General features: G+C 33.6%; 1 protein-coding gene across 4 annotated transcripts in view; it reads right to left on the bottom strand.

Annotated features, from left to right (window-relative positions):
- Window positions 1-25,758, bottom strand: part of PDLIM5 (PDZ and LIM domain 5) — a 181,553-nt gene that overhangs the window by 32,623 nt on the left and 123,172 nt on the right. For all 4 annotated transcript variants that reach the window (XM_039845735.1, XM_039845736.1, XM_039845737.1 and 1 more), the window contains one exon: window positions 5,069-5,256. In XM_039845735.1, coding sequence (XP_039701669.1) covers window positions 5,069-5,256 — 188 coding nt within the window. The remainder of the gene's footprint in view (window positions 1-5,068; window positions 5,257-25,758) is intronic.

Genomic DNA, 25,758 nt, shown 5'->3' with positions numbered 1-25,758 from the left:
TTATTAAATTTTTAATCACTGGAAATTAATATAGTACCAGTTACAGCACTTATGTTCACAGCTTTTAAGTCGTACAGGAGTTTATGCTTCAGGGAGAGTGGAGTCCCCTTCTCCTTAAACAGTATATGCAGTTTTTAGTGGCAGCCTTTGACAGACAGCACGTCCACTTTTCTACAATGACTGTTGTGGGCATTTCAAGTCTAAAAGGAGGAAATAACATTGTCTTGTGAATCCCTCAAATTATATAAAGATGTACAAAGTAAGACAAACTGACCTATCCACCTACTCATTTACTCACTCACTGACCTTTACTTAGGGCCAAGAAACTGTGCCAGGTGTTAGTTAGATGTTATAAAACCAAGATTAGTAAGATTTAGTCCCTGTCTTTAAAGGGATCTAAAAACAATGGTAAAAGACATATGTAAACAATTATGTCAATGCTATAATAAATCCATCATCAAAATTGTGTAGGAACATAAAAGAATAAGCAACTATTTAAGAGGGCTCAAGAAACATTCACAAAGGAGATGACATCTAGTCTTAAAAAGTGAATAGAAATTTTTCAGGGGTAGAGGGTATAAAACCATTTCAAATAAAAGGAGCAGCTTGTACAAAGTGCAGAGGCGTGTGCCCAAGGAATGGTAGGAGCTTATGAACTTTGGTGGGACTGGACTATAGGGACCATGAGGAACGACACTACAAAATGAAGCTGGAAAAGGCTGGCATGAGGCTGTAAAGGGACCATAGCCCTGTTAAGAAGCCAAACATTTAATGTGTGGGCAGCAGACAGCCAAAAACATTTTCAAGCAGGAAAGTCACATGAGAACTGTTTTGTTGGATAGTAACAGTGTAAGTTATTAATGCTAGCACTAAAAATAAAAGGGGTGAAAACTTAACCTCTCTTGAGTACCCTCTATGTATCAAGCATCTTGCTATATTATTTGACTTTCACAACAATGCTATAAAGGACTTTTTTAGACCCTTATTTTAATAGTAAAAGAAATTAAAGGCGCAAAATGCTCCATTGGGGGAATATCTCTGGATGTCTGAACTTCAGCGCCATGGGGCAGATATTCTTGTTCTCCAGGAGCCACCACCAGTTAGCAAACTGGGTTCGATGAACAATAGGCCTAATTTAGCAAAGCACTGTTTTATTCAAACGAATTAGTTATCCTCATTGTGTATACAATTAAACTAAAGTTAGAAAACATGTGCTTCTACCATGTAATGGCTCTTCATGCCTCTAATACTGGATTTGTGTAAAACAGCTGACTGTATTTGGTAAGATAGCAATATTTTATACATATACTTGCATCGGATGAACTAAATTTACCTAATCTGGTGTCCACAGCCTAAACAGAATCTTAGGAAAAACATTACATAGCAAATTAGGTCACCTACATAAACATAGGAACATATTTTTAAAATTATACCATTAAATTTACAAAGATTTTGAAAATATCTAACCACTTATTATATACAATATGAAGGTTTCAAACATAAAATCTGTCAGACATACAAATATAGTGAATTAAAAGTTTAAAAAAATACAAATCCCCAATTCTGAAAAATAACAAGAAGGATCTCAGCTTTTATGTGTTTTCTAGATCAAGTCAACATTTCTAAAGGGACTATTGCATCTGAATTATTAAAGTCTAACCAAAGATACAGGGCAAGGAGGAAGTAGTTTTGCAAGCTTACATAAAACGCGAGCTTACATAAAATGCAAGCTTGGAGTCTTACTTTTTTGTGTCTTAATACTTTCATGCAGACTATGAACTTTTGAACATTTTGCATCCTAAAATATTTAGTTCTTTGTCAGTCACTGGCAAGCTTGTGTATGCGTGGTGGTATGTGCTAAAAAAATATGCCTGAGAAAAAGATGATCCAACCTACGCTATAATGCGGTTACACAAGTAGTTTCAACTGGTATATCATTCCTGTCTTCTTGAAAGATTTTTGGAAAACATAGGCAATATAACACCACAAATGAAATGATCTAAGATTTAAAGTCAGAATTTCAGTGGACATGACAGATTCAGAATACCCTAGTAAGCCTTAAAATTTCAATTAGCCCTTTTAACAGTCTTTTTCTTTAAAGCTATTATTTCGCAACTACACTAGTCATCACCCAATAGAAAAAAGTATGTCTAAAATACTTATTTAAATAAATGACTTTCAAATCTTTTAATTACAAAATACAGCATAAAATATACTTTACATGCTGACCCCAAATATGTGTTTGTATGTATATATATAAACACACTTACATACACAAGTATAAACTAAACTCACATTTTCATAACATGATACCTACCCTTAATATATTAAAATATTCTTATATTTTCTATTCTATTTCATCTGTATGAAAATACTAGCTATGACCCATTAAACTGATTTCAGGATCAACTAAGTGGGTCACAGATGACAATTTAGTGATTTTGATCTTACCCGTCCCACCCAACTATAGAAATTATTTTTAAATAACATCACTGGTAATAGCCACTCTTTGGCAATGGGGGAAGAAGGAGATAATTTTTTTTTCTTTTTTTACGTACACTAGAGCAAAGCTGTGAATTATCAAGAGAGAGAAGCCTGAAGTTCTCTTGGTGAGAGAAGTAACGCCACCGGCCTTAATGCTTTACCCAAGCCCACACTGGCCCAACAACTTGGCTTTCTAGCTTTTGCATCCCTTTGGTTGACACTGCGGTTTCCACAAGTGAATTGTGAAGAACATAACAGCCCATAAAGAGACAGCTATTACCTTCTAAATCAAAAGAACTTTTTATTTGCATTATGAAGCCCTTGAAACTAATTATAAGACTAAGAGTAGATTCTGAGATTTTTCTTTTTTTAAATATGGCAAACTGTTAAGTAGAGTAGAATAAAAGAATTTGAGGGGTTGGGATTTATTTTACAATTTTTACAAAATAGTGTAAAATAAGTAATTTTTATATAACATAATAACTTATTAAATGTCAGTTGTAGCACCCAGAGCAAGATAAACAGCAGGAGTTCTGCAAATGTTTTCTGATTTGAGCCAAGCATCCTGATGTAATTCAATTATGACCTCACAATGGAAAATATATTTTCTTTTTATAATAGTAATGCTTTATAATGTTATATAATGTATAATGTTTTATACTGTTAGTTTTGCTCAAATTAAATTCACTTACATGTTTTGTAAAGAGCATAGTATTTTAAATACTAACCAGGTGAATCATGATTATACTTGCACTATTTGCCTGCTTCAATTATTGTAACAAATTAGACTCAGAGAATAAAGGATTTTGTCGCCCTCTTGTGGTAATTTTGCCGTAACGTATTCTCCAGGCATTCTACATAGATTGGAATTTCCTCTTTACAGTCTAATAGGCAGAGTGCTATTTTGACTATGGTTTCTGAATTTCCAAAAGCAGCACATATATTTTCTGTCCTCCACAGTACATATACTTTGTGTCCTCCCTTCAGTTTCTACCTCAGAAATTTTGTCTTTTCCTCTCTCTTTTAGGAAACATTCTGTTCCTTTCCAATTACCATATCAGAAATTTTTCTGAAAGATACTTTTGGTATTCCAATGTACATAGAAAATAATTACAGCAAATCTCCATCATCATGGGTAAGATTTAAGTAAATGGAAATAATTTAAAATGTACAAGCTGAGCTGTCAGAATTTTTCCCAAGGAAACAGGTCTTGCTAGGTTAATTAACAGTCCAGAAATTTCAGAGACTAACGATATTAGTCTAAATATTTTAAGTATTCAAAAGTAATAAAGTTGTCTTTTCTTTAAAATCGTCTAGGTCATATCCAATTGGGAGCAGCAGGAGATGAAACTGTGAAGTTAGTTGGGGCCAGAATGAAAGAGCTCTTATAAATGATAAATTAAATAGAACATCTACAGCAGTAGAGTGACATGAGCAAATTAGTTTTAGAAAGATAACTTGCTGTAATATGGAGGATGGACTGGGTGACAAGGAGGTAGGGAAATTAGTTACAAGTTGTTTGCAATGACAAGGGCCTGAACTAAGGTGATGGAGAGGAGACAAATTTGAGAAATACTAAAAGTGGAATCATTAGGCATTAAGTACTGTGAGGCCAGGGGGTGAGGGTGGGAGGTCTTAAGCTTCAATTACAGTTTTGGTGACTGGGTGGATGTACCATTCCAGAGCTAGGTCATGATATTTTCGGACATATTGCCTTTGAGGTGCCACCTGAAAACAGCAAGTACGTCAACAGGGTTTGCGGATGTAAAGTTCAGGAGAGAAAGGACTATTATCAGTGGCTAGATAGTAAAAGAAATATTGTTGAGAGATCATCCAAGGAGAGGGTGAAGCATGGGAAGAGGTGAAGGCTAAGTGTGGGACTGACACCATTTAAGAATAGTCCTCTTAAGAGAGGTACTTTAGTCCTATCATTGTAAACTTTGTTTTCACACTGGAAGAAACAGATCATTCGGTCTCCTTACATTCTGCAGAGCAGAAAACTGAGGGTCAAAGAGGTTCTCTAACTTTACTTAAAGCTATTTATCTGTAGAAGTGAATGAAAACCCAGGTTTCCAGACTGTCCCCAAGTTGTTCCACCCTAATCATTTAAAAGTTCTCTTTCTAGTACTGTGTCCTCTTCCTGCTTCTGACTTGTAAATGTTCAGGATGAGAAATAAAAGGTCTTTCTTCAGTAATTGTTTAATGGTAATAAATGCTTCTGTTGTTATTTTGTATAGATCATCAAAAACTAAAATGTTATTATTTTCAAGGATAAACTTCCAACAATATAGTTCGATAATAAGACCCCAAATTTATAATTCAGCACATACTTCCTTAATAATCTGGGAAACAAGGAAAAGCCTAATTCTATAATTAGGAAGAGCAAATAGCAATTGTATCAAGCACACAGAGAAAATGTTTACGAAACACTTCAGAGAGGAAAATAGCTACAGCTATCCTCTGCAGTCTGCTTAAAATCTCAGATGGTTGAGAATGGGCTTCACCAATTCTATCATATACCCCAAAACACATTTTCATAATTGCACTTAAGAAAAGCAAAATGCAAGGGAGTTCTTTGGCATACCTGCTTGGTTTGGCCGTTGCCAGCTTGGTGACTTGATGGTGCTGGTGGATCCTAGAGGCTTGAAGGCAGCAGCAGTTGTGAGACCAGCCACCCCTGGTCTGGCAGAGGCTGGGCTTCCTGGCCTCTCAGGCATGCTCCGTGCTGAAGCTACTGATGGAGCCAAATGCTGAGAAGGCTCCTGGGTGTTGCTGGAAAGAAAATAAGAAAACATTTTTGGTGAAGTGGTAGCAATTTGACCCAAGCAATGATCCTTTCTTTTCTAAATCTATTGACTCTCTAAGGAAAACAAAAATAGTAATTAATTAACTGATAGTAAAACAAACAAACAAACAAACAAACAAACAACTCTAAAACTAGGACTCAAGGACTGCCTCTCTTTAAAACAGAAAAAAAAGAATAGGAAAGGAAAGGAGTCACATTACATTTGTTCGATACTTTGGAAATTCTCTTTAGAGATCTACCATGAGAAATGAGGCTACTGAAAAACTTATACAGCCAATCCTTTAAAATAAGCTCATTTCCTCTTTCTATTCCTCTCTATTTATTCTCAACACGTTATCATCTAGATTAAAACAATTAATTACTGAAGAATCCCTGATAATTTCTATGAAATGGCACAGATATTTCTCCTTTTCCACATTCTTCTAGTATTTTATGAACTAAGTTTCTCTGACATCTCACCAGTCTCTCTTTTCGCTCACATACCCAAGTACTCTCTCATTCATTCAATAAATATTTAAGCGCCTATTATATGCCAGCATTGTGCTATGCACTGGCCATACAGTGGTAAACAAGAGACAACATCCTCAGTCTAACAGAACTTCCAGTGTTCTGTGTTCCTAATAAAGGAAAACGGGAGACAAGACTGCCCTTGTCCTCTCTCAATCAGTTATTTGTTTAACAGGAGGCTTGTCTGTGCTGGTTCCAGTTTGATTCAGAAGATCATATGGCTTTTATTACCTGGTTATTTGTTACTTATTATTATATATTATCATTTCCAAAAAAAATTTAAAGTACCTCGAATTATAAAATAAGCACTTTGGAATAACATAATACTACAGCAATTTCTCTCAATTGAAATATAATAATAATTATTATTATAACAACAACAACAATAATAACACAGCCTGCTAACTTTTCAACAGAAACTGAGGTACTGGTTGCTTAAAAAATTCTATGCACAGAAACTCAATTTCTTCAATGTCTGAAAGCAACAGATCGATAAAGATAGGATACTATATTATTAATGACATCAATAAAATAAATACCATTAATTATACTATTTAGGTTGAGATTATTTCGAGGAAAAGAAACTTCAAATTCAATCATGTCCACCATAATACCAAATGAACAAGAATAACTAATTTCTCCAACAACTCTTGAATCCTGAATAACACCTAACGAAGTAGGCCTGGGGCTGCCTAGTCTTACGATGGCCTACTTGTAAGTTGGCCTCGGATGGCATTTGGGAACTTGGCTAGTAAACAGCTCCCTACAGTCACATAAAACTTTCTCTAAAAAGACAGGAGTGGCTCACTGTGCCTAAACTATATAAACAATGTTGTTTATGCCGAAGACCTTCTTCCCTTCTGAGAGTCTGGAATTTCGGTATGAATTAGGCACAGCGTGCCTACACATAACAAGCCCCAGTAAAAACCTTGTCTTAGGTGGTTTCTAATGAGTTCTCTGGTAGAGAACACTCTGCATGTTTTGTCATAACTCACTGCTGTAGGAATGAAGCACATCCTGTGTGACTTCACTGGGAGAGGGCTTTTGGAAACTCGAGTCTCATTTTTTCCAGACTTGGTCCCATGTACCTTTTCCTCTTGATTTTGCTTTGTATTCTTTCACTGTAATAAATCTTAGTCATGAGTACAACTATATACTGAGTTCTGTAAGTCCTCTAGTGAATCATCAAACCTGGGGTAGTCTTGGGGCACCTCTGATGCTAAACAGTTTTGAAAAATCATACTAGAGCTATTTTAACTTTCTTGAAACATTTTTCCCTATTGTTATTCTTTCAAATTCAAGTGTAATAGAGCTACTACCTTCTTTTATCATCTCTAATCAGTTTAGTGAAAAACATTCTATATAACGAAAAATTTAAGCACTTTAATAATTTTTATAACAACTTAAAAGTGAAAGACTGCTTGCTTACTTAATGGCAATGCTGGACACGGTTATCGATAAACATGAGGATAAATAATATTAATGGAAACAGTGTAAGCATTATAGCATAGTGGTTATGAGCACCTTATAAAAGCTTTGTGATGGACAAATTATTTCATTTCTCTAAGCCTCAGGTATCTAAATTTTAAATGGGAATAATACTTTGCTCATAAAAGTTTCAAGAGGCTTAAGTACGATAATTATGTACAAAGTGCTTAGCGTACTCTAAGACACAATATGAACTTGACGTGTGAAAAGAATAATTAATGTATTTAAATAATAAGATTTATTTTCAAATTTTTACACATTTCAAATAAATGATTTTTTAAAATAATACATAAGTATGTCATTTTAATTCTAGGGTTAATTACTAATGTGGATTAAAAAAATGATTAATAATCATACGGTCACAATTCTGAGAAAATTTATGACCAAGCAATACTAAATGTTACAGATGAAACAAAAGCATAATCTGGAAATAACAAAACCTAAATTATCATTTAATGCTTAATGACCTAAAAGAACTGAAATTTAATTCTAGGAGAGTTGCCAGACAGAGAAAGTGACCAGGATGATAAGAAATCAATACCAAGCCTAATGAAATTTGGTTGAGGGAACTGTTAATATTGGCCCAGGATATTAAAAAAAACTCATGAGAAGCATAATAGCACTCCTCAAATATGTGACAGTGAATTCACTCAACACGGCTACATTCTGTTTGCCTAAAGTTGAGTCAAATCTACAGTGAGATAGATTTGATTCAATAAAATATGGAAGTACCTCCTAATACAGAAAATCATCCAAAGGCAAAAATTTGTTCCCTAACAACGTCTTTCATGAGAGGCTTGTCCAGCAGAGGATGAAAGTGCTGTGGAATGAATTTAACCAGTTAGAGGTTTGGAGGGCTAAGTCACACTTCAGCATAACATTCAGAGCCTCCTAAGATATAGCTATAACCTACCTGTCCAATTGTATCTCCTACTTCTTTGCTATACAGACTATATTCTGGCCATGTCTCCTCCCTGTCCACAGTTCTCCATTTTTTCCAGGCTCTGTATAGAAGGCTCTCCCCCCATCCCCACTCTCCTTCTGCACTGATCCAAATCCTATTCATAATTAACAACAGTATCACTAACAATAATATCCATCATGCACTGTGTATCATGCTAAGCAATAAATGCATTTTATTCAATCACTCAAATCTTCTAGAAGTATAGAAATTTCTTCCTTCAACTCATGGCACATATTAACTGCATGGCATATAGTTACATTCTGATTTGTAATAGCCAGGCTTTTTTTTTTTTTAATTAAAGTAATTTCTTTATGTATCTTGTTTCCTTCATTACATTATAAACTATCTAAGATTTGGGCCTTTACTATGATGTTGGGAATATTACTTAAATTTAGCAAGTTTCCTCATTTGTAAAATGAGATAAAAATATTATCTTTATTCCAAGGTTACTGTTATGATTAAATAAAATACAATAAGGTAATACATGTAATACAAGTAAAGTACTTATCACAGTGCTGAGCGCAGAGTATATGCTCAAGAAATGATATATTTTGTAATAAATATCTAGCTCAAATATCTAGCGATAAGTTCATTTACTAAATAAACACCTTTCATCGGTACTAATAATTTTAGTTCTAAATGTAATCTATGGATAGTTTTGGTTCAGAATTTTGAGATGTGACACAATCTTGTCTCCTCAACTCAATTTAAAATGACACATATATTTACTTAATATTCCCATGGAATAAGAATCTCATAAGCCAAAAAATGTTTTCATTTTTTTATTGTATCTTTTGTATATACTCTGCATATATTTTCTCCCAAAGACCTGAGATGTTAGAATCTTAAATAGTACTCTTTAGATACAAAGGGTCTGCAGTAGAGTATAAAGAATTTATAAAAATCCCAAGTTATAAGCAAGAAAATTATTTCATTTGTTTAAATTCAGGATTGATCAGCAAAGTTCAATATTCTCTGGGGAAACAGATTTCTATTTACTTAAAATATTTAATGTAGTAATGAAAGAATCTTAGGGTTTATCTAGACAATCATATATCTGAATACACGATGCCTAGGTCTCTAAAAATATTCCCCTTTTCCCCTTAATTTTTAACTATTAGCTACCATTTAAAGAAAATACATAATATTAGGTATCATGTACTAAATATTACAGAATTAATAAAGTCATTGGCCATATTATTTTATATTTGAAAATAAGATATTATTAATAATCATTAACAGCAAAATATTTTAAATTAATAACTAATTTATTAATATAGTATGGCATAATTACTTAGATTGGTATCTTATTTCTGAAATCATGATTCAAATATATTTTTTCTACATTCAAATTGTTAAAGGTATACCTAAATTTTAAACAAAATTAAAATGCTTTCAAAAGCTTCTAATGAGGAAAACAGAAAAAAATCCATAAATACCCTTGACTAATAACTCGGAAGCTAAAAATCAAATATGGTTATTTTAACTAGCCTGGCAAATAAACAAGCACTGAAATGAAATGTTAGATTAATATGAATTCCATCTAGAGTATACCAAAGTTTTTGTTTCATATTTCAAAAACTGAAAATGGAGAAAAATACACTGATAGAACACAGATTTCTTTTCAAAACTGAGCTAATAAAGAAAGAATAAAAAGGAAGAAAAATTTACTTTCAGTGTCAGCTACGTGATTTATCTTGAGTTTACATTCCTTTCTCATGTTTGTTTAACTATTACAACAAATAAATTTCAGCTGCAGATTGAGAACAGTTGGAAATTTTAAGTCTATTTTCAAAGGAAAAATTCTGTTTCAAGAATACTCTTAAGGTAACTTTTATTCTAATTACATGTTTAAATTTTTTAAAAAGCCAACTAACTGCATATCACAGGTTTAATTATCAATATTTAAATTAAACAGTTTTTACACAAAGTCTTACAGAAATTGATACACTAATACACAGACTCTTAAGTAGTGGGAAAGGAATATTTCTGAAAGGGTCATAATTATAAGCAGCTTTCTATTTTAACAGATTTTCTGTCAGGACTCTATAAAGAACCTAGACATATAGAAGAATCATCATGAGTCTCCTTCCTTCCAGAATTCTGTGTTTACAAAAAAGTTTTTTGTATTTTCCTAAGCAAAATTCTTTAACTTATTAGACTTTTTGTACCAAAATTAAAAATGCTAAATATACTATAATGGAAAGAAACAAGTTTGGTATTATACTATACTATAATTTTAAAAGTTACTGTCATACCAAAGCAAACATCAGGGATAAAATATCTTTGACACTAACCCAACCACTCTTTTTGGTACCCAGCTCACTGAGTTAGCAAGGTCTCTTCAGGAAACCATGGTCCTGGTTTCCAGAACACCAACTGGTTTATCTTGTCAACAACCATTTCCCTTTCCCAAATAGCAAAATATACTTAGTTTGTGCCAACTGCTCTTAATAAAAAGTAGTGATAATAACTATTAACACCTGCTCTAGAAGTGGGTTCATGCAGTGGGTTCAGTGAGTCTCTAACTGCAAGCACACTTTTTTTTTTTTAAATAAGTTTATTTAAACAATATGCTTAACGTAAGGGAAAACTATCTAGGATTCATTTCTTTTAGAGTAGTTTATCTCTTCTTAAGACAGACTGCCCTACATGTAACAACTATATACAAACAAAGTTATAAAGTTATCCCTGGTTTTACAATGATAAATGAAAAACATTAAAATTCTCTAATTAAATAAGGTATGCAAGAATTTTTATGATGGTTTGTTTTGTTTTTTTTTTTTTTTAAACAATGAGAGCTAAATAACTTACTGGAATAGAAAGATAAGAGCTGAGCTGCTAATGAAAAAAAGGGGTATTTTTGCAGAATCAGTATTTTTCCCCACCCCATTTCCATTAGTTGTTAATCAAAACATACCATTGGCCATGATGGACCTCAAGATAATCATGCTAAGCGAAATAAGCCAGACAGAAGAAGCTGAAAACCACATGATATCACTTATATGTGGGATATAAACCTAAAAGCAACAAACAAACAGAGACTCATGGACAAGGATAATAGACTAGCAGTTACCAAAGGGTGGGGGTCAGCGGGGAGTGGGGAGGTAGATGGGGTGGGGTATAAGGGGTCAAATATGTGGTCACAGAAAGAAATCTAACTATGGGAGGGGAACACAGAATTCTATATTATATGCCTTATTGTTAAATGTACTCCTGAAATTTATTGGATTTTGTTAACCAATATCACCAAAAAAATAATTAAAAATAAATTTTAAAAAAATTCACTAGGGGCTTTTCTGAGAGATGATGTAGAACATTCCATTAAGTCCTCAAAGAGACCTTTTATTCCAAGCGTGGTCAGTAACCTGTCACTGTACAGACTTAGCCGTGACAATTAAAGATTTCTGCTCATTTAACACTCACAATTCCACAAATACAATTTCAGATATTTTTTTTTAGAGCAAAATCTCTCCCTGTCTAAACACCTCCCTTAAAATTTACCCAGAATTATAATTAAGTATATTGAAAACCTCCATAAAAATAGGTAGGATACAAACACGTGATCGATAAATAACCTACATCATATCAGGCTTTTACTAATTATAGTCACAGTGTACACTTTGCCATTAATTTTATGTTCTGTCAGAAATCGTTTTATACAGTTATTTAATTAAGATTATACCCTTAGTCTTCACACCTGTCAGAATGGCCATCATCAATAAATCAAAACACAACACGTGCTGGTGAGGATGTAGAGAGAGGGAACCCTCGAGCACTGCTGGTGGGACTGGAAATGGTACAACCATTATGGAAAACAGTATGGAGGTTCCTCAAAAAATTAAAAATAGAACTACTTTATGACCCAGCAATTAAACTTCTGGGTATTTATACAAAGAAAACCAAAACACTAATTTGAAAAGATACGTGCACCCCTATGTTCACTGTAGTACTATTTACAATAGCAAAGATATGAAAGCAATCTAAATGTCCATCGATAGATGACTGGATAAAGAAGTTATGGTGTGTGTATGTATATATACATACACACAATGGACTACTATTCAGCCATAAAATAAATGAAATCTTACCATCTGCAATGACATGGATGGACCTACAAGGTATTATGCTAAGTGAAATAAGTCAGATAAAGACAAATAGCATATTTCATTTATATGTGGATTCTAAAGAACAAAATAAACAAACAAAATGAAAACAGACTCAGACACAGAGAATAAACTAGTGCTTTCTAGATGGGAGGGAGGTTGGGGGGCTAGATGAAAAAGGTGAAGGGATTAAGTAGTACAAGTTGGTAGTTACAAAATAGTTACGGGGATGTGAAGTACAGCATAGGGAATGTAGTGCCACGTGGGTACTAGACTAATCAGGAGGATCACTTCGTAAATTATATAAATATCTAACCACTACGCTATACCACTGAAACTAATATGAAAAAATATTGTGTCGACTCCAATTGAAAAATAAAAAAATTAAAATAAAATAAGATTATGCCTTTAGTAATAAACATTTGGAATATTTTTAATATGCTTAATAATTTTGGGCATAATTATAAAGTTTAGGAGAAAAATTAATTTTCATGTTTCATGTTTCCTAGATGTGGCCCAAGTAAAACCTTCATATTTGAGAACTCTAAGATAGTAGCCGAACAAAACCAATTATTTTATTATTCTTTTTCATTCTTTCAAAAGGTATAAAGGTATGTCTTACTAAACATTTGACTATTCTCCTATAGCAACATCCATGCAATATAAGATAGGGTTCTACTGTAATTTGAATACTTGCACAATTACTCATAATTTCATACCAAACATCAAGTGTGCTAATAAAAGATGTCACAAAGGGTTAAAAGGCAAGTTAATAACCATATAAAACAACATGCTTGTGCATTAGCATTGCATTGAAATTACAGTTAATTTAAAATTATAAATTTAAAACACGATCAGCTGTAGGATTTTCTCACCTGGCCTGTTAATATGGTGTTTAAGTGTTACAGAAAGCAGTTATCTTTACAGCAAACCACCACTTGTGTCATCTGCTCCCACTGTACCTTGTTTTCTTAACATGGATAGAGCCAGTTGATTTCCTCGAGGACTGGAGATATGAAAAAGCTAAAGGCTTGGAAACAGGGCTGATGCAAAGTGCATCCAGGAGTGAGTGATATTTTTCAGGACTGGAGAGCCTGGTGAGCATTTAGAAAGAGTTTTAAATTGAAAAATCATACTACCAATAGCAGAAAGTAGTTTTTACAGTCTATGATTTGAAACCTTTTCAGAGAGACATAGTGATAAAGACAGACAAGCAGAAAGACAGTAGAACTAGCACTAGAAAGAGGATGAAAAGAAGAGCTAAGAGTCCATTATATTATTTTACTCGATAATATAGAATTGATTAAATTTTCACCAAAACTGGTCAATGTAATCTTTTAGAAAGCATTTAAAGCTATAAAAGACTACTAGAAATAAGGTATAAACAAAATACCACAAAAATAAAATAAGGTATAAACAAAACGCCACAAAAATTGGGAGGAAGGGGTGTCGCAAAGAATAATTAGGTTTTAGATCATCCTCAAATATAATCAATTTGTGGGAGAAGATAAAACCAACAGACATTTAAAATACCAATACATCCTTGATTTTGTTCCAGATATAAAAACCAAACATTATAAAGCCCCAAAAATCAACAGGCACACAACACGCAATAATCCATGGAACTGAGAAGTATCATATATAAGTGGCAATCATAGAAAGAGATAAAAGCATGATTTAAAGCAAAATCAGTAATAAACATTATGGGATGTAGCTATAATCTAGACAAAATGTCCACAATATGATTAAGATCTCATAACAGAGCTGTGGCTGTTTCGAATGAATATGTTTTCTTCGAGGTGACTTTAAGATGGCGAAGCTCTGGGATCACATCAGACACACACCGTACATGTAGTTCTACCTGGTTTTTGCGGCAATAACGGCAGACACAGTAGCAGCTGCACTGCTCAGAACTGCAGCACTATATCTAGCAGGAGAAGAGGTAGAAAAGTTTCGAAAACCTTCCAAAGAACTTGTCACCACATTTCTTGTGGAGCTGCTTAAATTAATAGGTAGGGAAAGAAAAAGAGAAGAGAGGAACAAAAAGGAAAATGAGAAGAGGTAGCATAATAAAGATAAGGCAGTAACCATCCTGTATTAATATTTAAACATACAAATGTAATGTGTCAGAAATATAATAGAAGTTGAGGTTGTTTACTATTGCTATGATTTTTCTCAGAAATTAAAATTTGACATATGATCCTCTATAATAACTGGCTTTTGAGATACAAACACTTTTGAATGTATTTAAGTTCACTGTCTCTAATTCTATTTAAAATCAAATCACTATCATATAACAACACACATTTGAAGATTGATTTGTCAACAAATAAGTAGAAAATAAACCTAAACATGAAGTTTGAATTTCTATAAGCAGAGAAGGAAGGAAAGTTATGTGGAGTTTTCCAAAATGTCTCTATATTAAGCATTTTACCTTAGAGATGATAAATTCCCACAGCCTGACATTTTAATGTTTTCAAGAAAAGCAGGTACAATCGGCTGCCTATTCAGAAGCAGCAATATATATTACTAAGAAGAAGAAATAACATTTAAGATATTGAGAGAAAAGCTATTTGGGAAGGGTAAATGCCTTTGCAAAATAAAAAGCAGTTACAGTGAGTATGATGGAAACATCACCTTCCCTGCAGATGTTCTATATTTCTATTTTCAATTAGCTCTATAAAGATTCAAAAATGCTGGTAAGAAATTTTATATTCAGAACTCTCATTACTTAAAATAATAATTATTTTTCTTTGGTCTTTTAGAAAAGATCAAACACCTGGATAGCAATCAACATTTCAATCATTTGTAATGATTAACAAATTAGTTATCAAATTGGAATTGAGAATTTCTTTTTTATTAAGTAAAAAGAAAGTCTAAAATGCATAGTGTGAAATTTGTTGTCTCTCTTCTTCATTTATGAGTACAAGTTATTAATGAACATCCTCACTATACCATGATCATTGTTTTTCAAAGTATGCGAAAGTGGTCACTTCCAACATAAAGTAATTATGTGCCAAACTCATCCAAGGTTAATGAGTACGCAGACATCTAAGGCTGTGAGGGCTGACATAAGTCTTTTCTCCCTGTCAGAAGAATTTGATAATCCATTATTCCCAGTTCTACTAGTTATAACTTTACAAATAAGTAGAAGGCAAATTAAGAAATGGTGGCAAGCCACTTTTTAAAACAAATTATATAGAATTGTTTAACTTAAAGTATAATTCTTTTGCAAGTTTATAATTTAATTGAACTGTATGACTAGGATATGTTTTACCAGGATATGTTTTAACAACTGTTGTGAATGGCTTAAAAAGAAAAAAAAAAAAATGAGGCTGGAAAGAAAAAAGAAAGATGCTATTAGTAGCAGAGCAGGGTAATATGAATGTCAGGCAAAGTGGAAGAATAAAGTTACCAAGTGATTCAACTCCGAGTTTCTCAATTACGCTGAACGCTTGAGGCAATGGCTACTATTTGGGGGAAGTAATGTCAAATAAGAACTAGGAACTTGTCTATAAAAAAATCAGCTAAAAAATAAATCAGCTAAATTATCCTTTTCCTTTAAGAAGAAAAAGAAATGGTAGTGAATTTCTTTTATCATATTGTATCACAAATAATAACATAAAAGGACTTAGTATCACCAGAGTCCAGCAAAATCTTATAAGAATGAACTTGAATCCCTTTAGAATATGTCTGAGTACCTGGAACATACGATCTCTGTCGCTCCTTTTTAAGAGTTGAATGCTTTAGTACACTTATGACAAACTCAAGAGAGCTGACTTTCCAAATCACAGTGAATAAATGAAAGACACAGATTTCCTGACTCTACATTAGAACTTAGAATCTAAACAAAAAATGAAAAATATAAAAAGCAGTGTAAAGCGGTGTTCCAAAGCTGAGTGCCAAGCTTTCTTGTCTACATATTAATGATGTCAGTTCTGTAATCTATGATCACTTTCTTCTTTTTAGTCAAACAGTTTTAGTATTTAATTTCACCACGAGCATTAAAATTTAGACATACCAAGAAGAAAAACTCTACCTAGAATACGTAGTTACTTTAGAAAGTGTGGCTACTTGGCTACCAATATGTAAAACCTGAGCAGTTGCAGGCGGGTGAGGTCCACTCTTAGGTAGGTCTTCCAGAGAACTGTCAAACCTAAGTTTTCAGAAGTAAAATAAACAAGGCAAAGGAAATATTAATAAAAAGTACTGGCTTTATCACCTATACTACCTTTCAAATGTACATCGCTTTCACTTTGGGAGTATTGCTAGTTTTTTTTTTTTTTCAGCTTCCTATCTGTATAAGGTAAAAACCAAAACCAACACCCTCACCACAACCAACAACAGGCTGTTTTACATCCAATTGTTTTTTAACATGGCTAATTCCACGTGATAAAAGATTATGCTTACCAGGGAAGAAAGGTGGATGGGAATTCCCATATACTGTATTTTGCATGCTTCAGGGAAACTTAGGCTCCAAGAAATTAAGTTGTCCAATATCATACGCCTAGTCAGGGTGAGATGAAATTTGAACCAGGTCTGTCTGTACCATTTCCATTACATAATGCTTTCCAGCATCTTGTGGGGCGGCTGCCTAAATCATATACTACAAAAAAGCACCTAGGAATTTCTTTTCAAATCAGAATGTTGTGTGTATAGATCTGAAATTATTTGAATGTTGTTTACCTTGATATAAATAAAGTATTTTAGCTATTCATACAACAAAAATGTTTGCCTGCAATTGTGTTCCTTTGTTTATTTTTATTTTGTTTTTCTGATGCCTGTACCATTTTTTCCTTTGAATGCCAAGATCAAATGTTAGAAGAACTACTACCAGGTAAAGAAAAGATGAAAAACTCAGTGTGAGGATTAAAAGAAGAAAGTCACCGAGCATAACACCAAAATAAATAGGAAAAATACAAAATTACCCACTATAAAAAATTAAAAAGACTGTATATAAAAAAGACTAGGTCAGTCATATTATACTGACTTTCAAATGTAAAATGTAACACTGAGATAAAGAAATAGGAAAGAAGAGGTTACAGTCCCATTTTTTATTTAGTATTGGTCATACATTTACCAGAATGTTGGGAAAATGTAGACAGCTTAGGAAAAATGTCATGGTAGAACTAAAATATCATTTAAGAGGTAGGAAAGAAAAAGTTACCAGGATAAGAAATATAGTCCTATAACAGGTCAGCAAATCTGACTCTCCAGCCAAATTCAGCCTGATATCTATCTGTCTTTGTATGGCCTAGGAACTAAGAATGGTTTTCATACTCTTAAATGTTTTTTTTTTTAAATGAGAAGAAAAAGAATATTTTGTGACACATGAAAATTATATGAAATTCAAATTTCAGCAACCGTAAATAAAGTTGTATGAAACACAGCCAGATTCATTCAGTTACATATGTCTATGGCTACTTTCACGCTACAGAGAGTTGAACCGGATCATTACAGAAGAGAATGCATCCTAGAGAATATCGTATCCACACAGCTACCAGAGTAAACTTTTATCAATAGATATCCATGCCTGCCTGTTGCTTAGACCTTCCAACACAGCTCTAAGGACAACTGGGACCCTGTACTACCTATTCTCCAGCCTTATCTTACTAAGCTCTTCCTCTCCCTCTGGCTTGTTTCAGTCCACAAAGTCTCCATTGAAACAGGTCAAGCTTCTTCCCACCTCAAGGTCTCTGCTGCTCAGTCTACTACATCTTGCTTTCTATACCCACTTCCCTATCACACCTTTACTAGGTTAATTCCCTTGTGTCCTTCTGACCTCAACTTAAGTGTCACCTCCTCCAGGAGGCCTCCCTGATTCCCCAAATCATTTTAGGTTGCCCATGTCATGTGCTTCGTATTCATAGCACCCTTTTTCTTCACAGAATTGGTTATGACTGTAATTAGACAATTTGTGTGGTTATCTGTTTAAATCTGGACTCCCTCATTAGATTAGAACCCCCAAGGCCAAGTAACCTGATGTTTACTGGTATAAATGAAGTGTAATAAAGTGCTTACCATAAAGTAAACAACAAATAAGTATTTGTTGAATTAATGCATGAATGAAATTTATTGTTTTTAAATGAGAACTCACTCACAATATACATATATTTCTTGAGACACTTGTGTACCTTCTAGAGACTATACTGTAATTCAGCTTAAACAGATATTACTGCCTAAGAAGAGACAGATCACTGATCTCAAAGAGTGACTAAAATTCCAAAAATATCTTTTAAAATGTCCTTTATAATATACAGAATTATCAGTATTCTTAGAAAAAAAAATAGTTACAAAGAATTATCAATGTCTACATATTAATGTATAATAAGGGCAAGTAAGAAAAGAAAGTTGAAGTTGAATCTGCCAACACCTCTATGCTGATTGGAAAATGAGTGCCACCTGAGATTGGAAACAGTTCATATGAGTCACGAAATAACCTTCAAAAGCCAGACATCCGCATTTCCAAACAAATGAACTTGGGACGTTTCCCATATGTTACACACTTATTACCTATTCCTTTGCTTAGGTAATCTCTAAAAGTACTAGGCTTAAGAAAATCTTAAACTACCTCATTTAATATGGAACAGACATCAATATCTATTCTCGTTCTGTCATTTGCTAATATTTATTCCTCTTAGGGTTGGAAGAAGCTTTGATTAATAGCACCTCTGCAGCAGCCAGACCTTTTGCTTTGTCTGTTACTTAAGTGAGTTTTTATTTCTCACCAGAGAGGTATGAAGCCTTTCTCCTTCCCAGACATGTCTGGAGAACTGGGCTTGCACAAGTCTTTTTGGCCTGCTTTTCTCAGGAAAAATGAACAAAGAGCATTTGTGCATTATCCTTCTTTGTAATTGTGCCTCTCTTTGCACAATCTCTGTACTAAGTCTTTCTATGCAATCATGCAATCTATGCTAACATGAGGAAGCTCAACAGCCATCTGTGCAAGTAAAGGAGGTATGAAGCCACCATCTTACTAACTTACCATCCTGACCACCCTGCTGGACCAGCGAACTCTTTCCCCATCCTGGCAACTGTCAAATAGCAACAGCCTTAAGCCGTGTACTCCATCTTCTCCGTTTTTCTCAGGGGCCTTAATTGATCTAGCTCTCTTTCCCTTGCATTTTCCATTTCTACCTCTCCACTGCATGCTTTAATGTCTCCATTCAAAATTGTATGGTTTCCCTTAAAAACAAGAAGAAAAGTACCATCACCTTCTATTTTCCTCTTCTGCTTAACGGCCAGATCCTGTGAAACAATAACAGCTTCCTCACATAGTCTCCATTCTTCGCCCGCCTGTCACTTCAACCACCTCAAGCAGGCCTCAATCCCCAACCTCTAAAAACCATATTCTTGCTGAGGTCACTAACGACTTCTTTGTCGCTAAATTCAACAGATAATTTGCATTCCTCACTTTGTTTTTATTGTGGTAAAAATACATAACATAAAATTTACCTAAAAATCATCTTAATGATTTTTAAGTGTACAGTTCAGTAGAGCTCAGTATATTCAGTGTTGTGAAACAGATCTCCAGAACTTTTTCATCTTGCATATCTGAAACTCTATGCTCATTAAACAAAAACTCCCCTTTCCCCCACCCCCCAGCCTTGGCCGCCACCATTCTATTTTGTTTCTATGAGTCTGACTGCTTCAGATACCTCATATAGGTGGAATCATATAGTGTTATATTTTTGTACCCATATGTTTTTACTTAGTCTCTGTATATAACCCAACTGACCACTCTTCTCCTGTCTTCTGTGTCTCAGTTGTATATATTTGTTTTTGGTACAATTTCTTTGGCTATTCCTGGTTGCAGTAATAAAATTTCAAAATGTTAATTTGGCTCATTCATATTTGTGTGGAATGATATGCAAACCTAATAAACATAAATTCTTCACCAAGGTTAACGTTTAAAATATCTGGGAAAAAAATTCTTTTGCAGCAAGAAAACTTCTCCAACTAAAATTTTCAATGCCTCCTCACTTTCCATATAAATATAAAATAATCAAATAGAGTGACTTATTACATCCCCACATGGCAAGTTTTCAGTCAGAGGAGAAATTCAGAAACCTTAAAATATGTATTTTATAGAAGATAAAGCAAGAAAACAATAAATTGTCCTTGGCATTTTCACTCTTCCACAAAGCAAATATTCAGCCACTAATACTGCTAAGCAGAGAGTGAAACATACCAGGATCATAGTTGCATTCTGTACTTCCAGGGTTCACTGGCATAGCAAAGTTCTTTATTTTAGCCAAGGAAACTGCTAATTGTCTGGAAAAATGAGTATCTCCACAGGCTTCCTGACAATAAAGATGGTGACTACGTTCACTTGCAACTATGATATCCCTTCTGCAAAATTAAATCGACTAAACCTCAGTTGGAAATTTCTGGCACTCTTAATTATAAGCTAAATTTATTAATTGATTTCAATAGCTTTTGTTTCTATAGCAGCATAAAAACTTTGTTTGACTTTGCTAATTCTACATTTATTATGGACGGCATCTTGAAGAGAATTTAAAAATCAGCAAGTAGGGGCATCCTTGCTTTATACAGAGGAGCAGAGAGACTGACTGTTGGAGGTTAAAAGAAGATTATGAAGCAAATTATCAAATGTGAAAATACCACCCAAAATGAGAATCTCTTTTTGTGAGAGCAAAGAAAAAAAGAACTGACTCAAAGAAATTATTTTTCTTGGCGCTTTCCACTTTTCTGAAGCAAGGAAAAGAAGGAAACAAAACAGGAAATTTCTGAACTCATTATTCGTGTTGGGGTAAAAGTTTGCTCTTTGTTATATTATCCCATTTTCTTCAACCTTTCAAACTCTGCCTTAATTCTTAGGTACTTCTCTGCTATTGCTTTCCCTAATGATTTTACCTTTATTAAATGTCCTGTCTTAATATTATGTGAACTCTTTAGTTATCTATACTATTCCTTGATCTCTTTCGAGAAAATATAATGTGAGGTCTAAAGATAAGACAGGTAAAGAATGAGCATATGTCTATAAAAATATTGATGTAATATGGAGATTTTAAGGTATAATATCAACTTAAAAATTACTTGGAACAATACTCCAATAAAAGCCTGACTCCCTCAGTAACTTGCAAGGTACTTACCACTAACCTTAGCCTCTCTCAGTTTGCATCATCAATTTCTTCATTGGATCATGGACTTCGGTGATTTCTAGCAGGTAGGAACAGCTTCTAAGAGGGAACAATCTGCCATTTTGTAATCCTAATGTTATAAAAAGTATTTATATATGATAAAGGTACTTTTTTCAGATTCAGAATAAAAGGATGCATTATTCAATAAATAATGTTGAGTAAATCTGTAACCTTTTTGAAAATATAAATGAATCTGTCTGAATGCCTACTGTTCAACAGCCAACCACTGCAAGTCCTTGGAGAAGCCAGGTGTCTTGAGAAAGCCACCACAGAATCTCATGCTCCAAGGAGTGTCCTGCCAGCATTAGAGAACAAAAGCTGAGGACCACACACTCTCAAGGATAAATATTCTGAATCACATATCCTGAGCTCTCCCATTCAATCACTATTGCATTCACTCATTCATTCAACAACAACATATTATTTGAATCGCCACTTTATGCCAAGCATCCTCACATATTCTATCACACACTTTAACTTCCTGCCCTCATGGAGTTTACATTCTAGTGCCTACTTTCTTCTAAGAGACCATGAGGACCAACCCCATCATACTCTCCATCCTTGTTTTCCTGCCACAACCAGAAGTGCAAACCCTTTGGGTCATCCATCATCTCCTGGACTCTTACTTCTTTCCTGCTCTATGTATCCCCTAATCTGATCAATTTACCATCCTTCTCAGCCTTCACAAACCCTCTTTCATTCTACTATACCCTCTTATCATTCTACACCATTCTTGCAGTCCTTTCAAACAGAGGTTCCTTTTCTTTCACACCCCATATGTTTATAAAACTAGAGATGATGCAAATTCCTCATTACTGTTTCTAACATTATCAGTCACCTTTGATCCTCCAAAATCCCAAGTCCATTGAGGCTCATGTCATCAGACTATCCCACTCACTATCTATACCCAAGCATTGTCTTGCTTCTACCTCACTATTTGCTTTAGCCCCTGGCTCACTGCCTTCATCTTTACTCCCTTCCCACAATCTATCTCGATGACTTCAATTCTATGTTGAATCGCTGAATAACCTGACTGCTCAATTTGACTTCTTCTCTTCAAAGATAATCCCTAAGATTAAATCTTAGGCTTGGAATACCTTAGTCATGCACTCTAGAACTCAAAACCTTTACTTTTTTATCAACAAGTATAACACATCTAAAAATCTGGATTTTACTAACCTTCTTTGATTTTAACTCATTCCTCTACCTCTTGATTTTATTAGTTTTACTATACTGAATTTACTCTTACCTATTTCATTGACTTTTACTGACTAAATCCTTACCAAATTCACAGACTCAGCAATGTTCCATTATCTATCCCCCAAACCCCCATCGCAAGTATTTCCTCATTCCTGTCAGTTTTTCCTCTAAAATACAAACCCATCCAATTTTCTACATCTCCTTTAGTATCTCCATGGACTAAGCTATTGTTCTCTTGCCTGAACTGACAGAATACAGATAACTACTCTCCTATTTTCATTATTTCTCCCTTATAATCAATTTTCCATATACTATTTAAAGTGATCTTTTCAACACTACATCAGCTGTTACTCCCATGATTAAAATCCTATATTTCATTTCTTATTAGGAAAACAATCTGAATTCCTGAATATAACCTACAAAGCAATACATAGTCAACATAAGCAAAAGCCACCACTAATCTTTAAGGCCTGAATTAGGGAAAATGTTTGGGGAAGAAGGCATAGCTACGAATTTAGGTCAAGAAACCAGCGTATGTTATTAGATACAATCAATTACTGATATAATTGCCTGTGACCCAAAGACAGCTTAATTGTCCCATGATTTTTCAGTTGATTTTCTTGAGCTTACCTATGTAATCATCAGAAATTAATGCCAAGGATTAAACATAATATATGCCAGGTGAGATTTTACTAGTGCAGAATAAAACTACTGCTTGCCTTATAATTTTAGGACCCACATGACATGACTAACACAATGGACATGGATTAATTTTCTTCTAAAATCCTTAATTTTTTTATATTTGTTTTTGTTAACTTTATCTCACCCAACCAAATATGTCCCACAAGAGTAAAATGATTTGATCCAAACAGCACATAACCATATTAAATTTGTCTTTATTTCTTCTTTTTTTTGACTAAATTTGGTCCATTTTCCTAGACTTCCAATATACTTCTGAAGAATGATCTAGTTATGGAACATGTTTGCTATTTCTCCCTACTTTATGATATCTACAAATCTAGGCAGCAAGCTGTAGAGGTCCTCATCCAAGTCGCTGATTGATACTTTAAAAAATATCCTGTGGTTTTAAACTCCTTCAACCCGTTATAAATCTAAAAACTTGATAGTTATTAGCCTAATTTCATTTTTAAATTTGATGGGATCTTAAAAGTCTTATTTTGATGACTTATTAAAATTAACATTTCCCCCAATCTATTCAAAATGTGTTAAGCTGGGTGTGACTTGTTTCTTAAGAACTTAATTATAGGTCTTGGCAATTCTGCCCTCTTTTTCTTAATGGTCTCTAGTCATGCTTTTAAGAATGCTTTCTAGACTTTTTTCCAGATGACCTTAAGTTCAAACTAATTTATAATTTAGAAGTTAACTTTTCCCTTTTTTGAAAATCAGTACTGTATTTATCTGTTCCCAGTCTTCTATTTCCTTCCCAGTCTCCAGGATTTTTTTTTTCTTTTTAACACATATAGTGTTACTTAGCAAATCTCATCTGTAAGTTCTCTAAATACTTGGGACTATAAATCATTGAGAAAAAGAGACTACAGAGAGCTCATTTTAGAATCACTTTCTCCCTGGGGCTTCAATTCCCTCCAAAATGTAAATATACCAAAACCTTTTTAGTATTTACCTCTGGGTTTGGGTGATTTTTGTTTGTTTATTTATGTCTTTCAACAATGAGCATTTATCAATTTCATAACAACCTTTGACACCATCACTTTTTACTTTTTTATCTCTTGAATTAATGTAGTCTGGTTGTTTTATTTTTCACATTTAAATGTTTTTTGCACGTATAGATATATGTGTTCTAACATACATGCAGTACTGCTTTAATATCCCTGCTAATAACACTGCTAAGAGATTTGCTGATTCCAGTGCTGGAATCAAATATCTATTATTAAAATCAGCAAATCTCTTAGCACTGTTATTATTGGTTTGAGTCTACCAAGTTTAAAAATGTTGCTTCTTTTTATTAAAACCTCAAATTCACCTACTATCTAACCAGTGACATACAACTACCTGAAGCCATTAAAATCTTTAAGAAATTTTCGCAAACATTTTTTTCTTATGAACTGCTGGGATATTGGGGAAAGAATATCTTGTGAAAAGACAAAATAAATGTGTAACATTAACTCAAAAATTACAGGGGTGTCATCCCAGCTTTAACATGGTCTTCTATTCAAAGAAATGAATACAGACTCTTAAAGAGTAATCAATTAGGTACATCTGGAAGATGAACACCTATCATAACATTGAACATAGAAGGAACACTCAACATATACCTGTTAATAGACATAAAATAGAGAAATACAAAAGAGAAGACCTGAACAGAATGCTTTTGAGATTAAGGTAATTTGAAAATAGTCCTTTAATTTGACTAACAGGAAAATTAAGATGCCTAAATATCCACATCCATCATGTTTTATAGTATGTAATATATTATTTCAATTTTCTTTTATAAAATCATACCATCATCATAAACACACCTTCACATAACATAAAGGTAGAAAAACATGGGCTTCTGAAACTTTCAAAATGACTGAAATATGTAAAATTCAACAGTGGCAAAAGGTAGAAAATTAAAGCCTTCCATCGTGGTGAAGAATGCTCCTAATTTTTTAAAGTTGTGATTTCTTTTGAAGTTAAAACAGAAAGTAAACCGTAGGAGGTGTCTTCAATATTGAGTTTTTAGTCAAGAAGTTAAGTTCCTTTTATTTTCTGGTTTAATTCAATAAAATTTGTTGTGTAATTTACCTCTCTAGAGGTGACGTGGAAAGAATTTATCGAAGCAGCATTATAAGGGAAGCATTGCTGGTCTGATAAAACTTCTAAGGAACTTGGTGCAGATTCTGTACTATGAAAGTCAATTTTTGCATCTTACGAAAACAGATCTTTATGAAAAAAAGTATTTATAACTAATAGTCTTACCAGTTTAAGAAAAGTACACAAGCATTTTGATAACTAAACAGAGAATTAAACAATTTCCACGTGAAAATGCACAGAGTAGGTAGGAACTATGTTTCTTGC

This window comes from Pteropus medius, unplaced genomic scaffold (genome assembly GCF_902729225.1).
Source record: "Pteropus medius unplaced genomic scaffold, Ma_sr-lr_union100, whole genome shotgun sequence".
Classification (NCBI taxonomy): domain Eukaryota; kingdom Metazoa; phylum Chordata; class Mammalia; order Chiroptera; family Pteropodidae; genus Pteropus; species Pteropus medius.
This window is presented reverse-complemented; position numbering and strand designations above follow the sequence as displayed.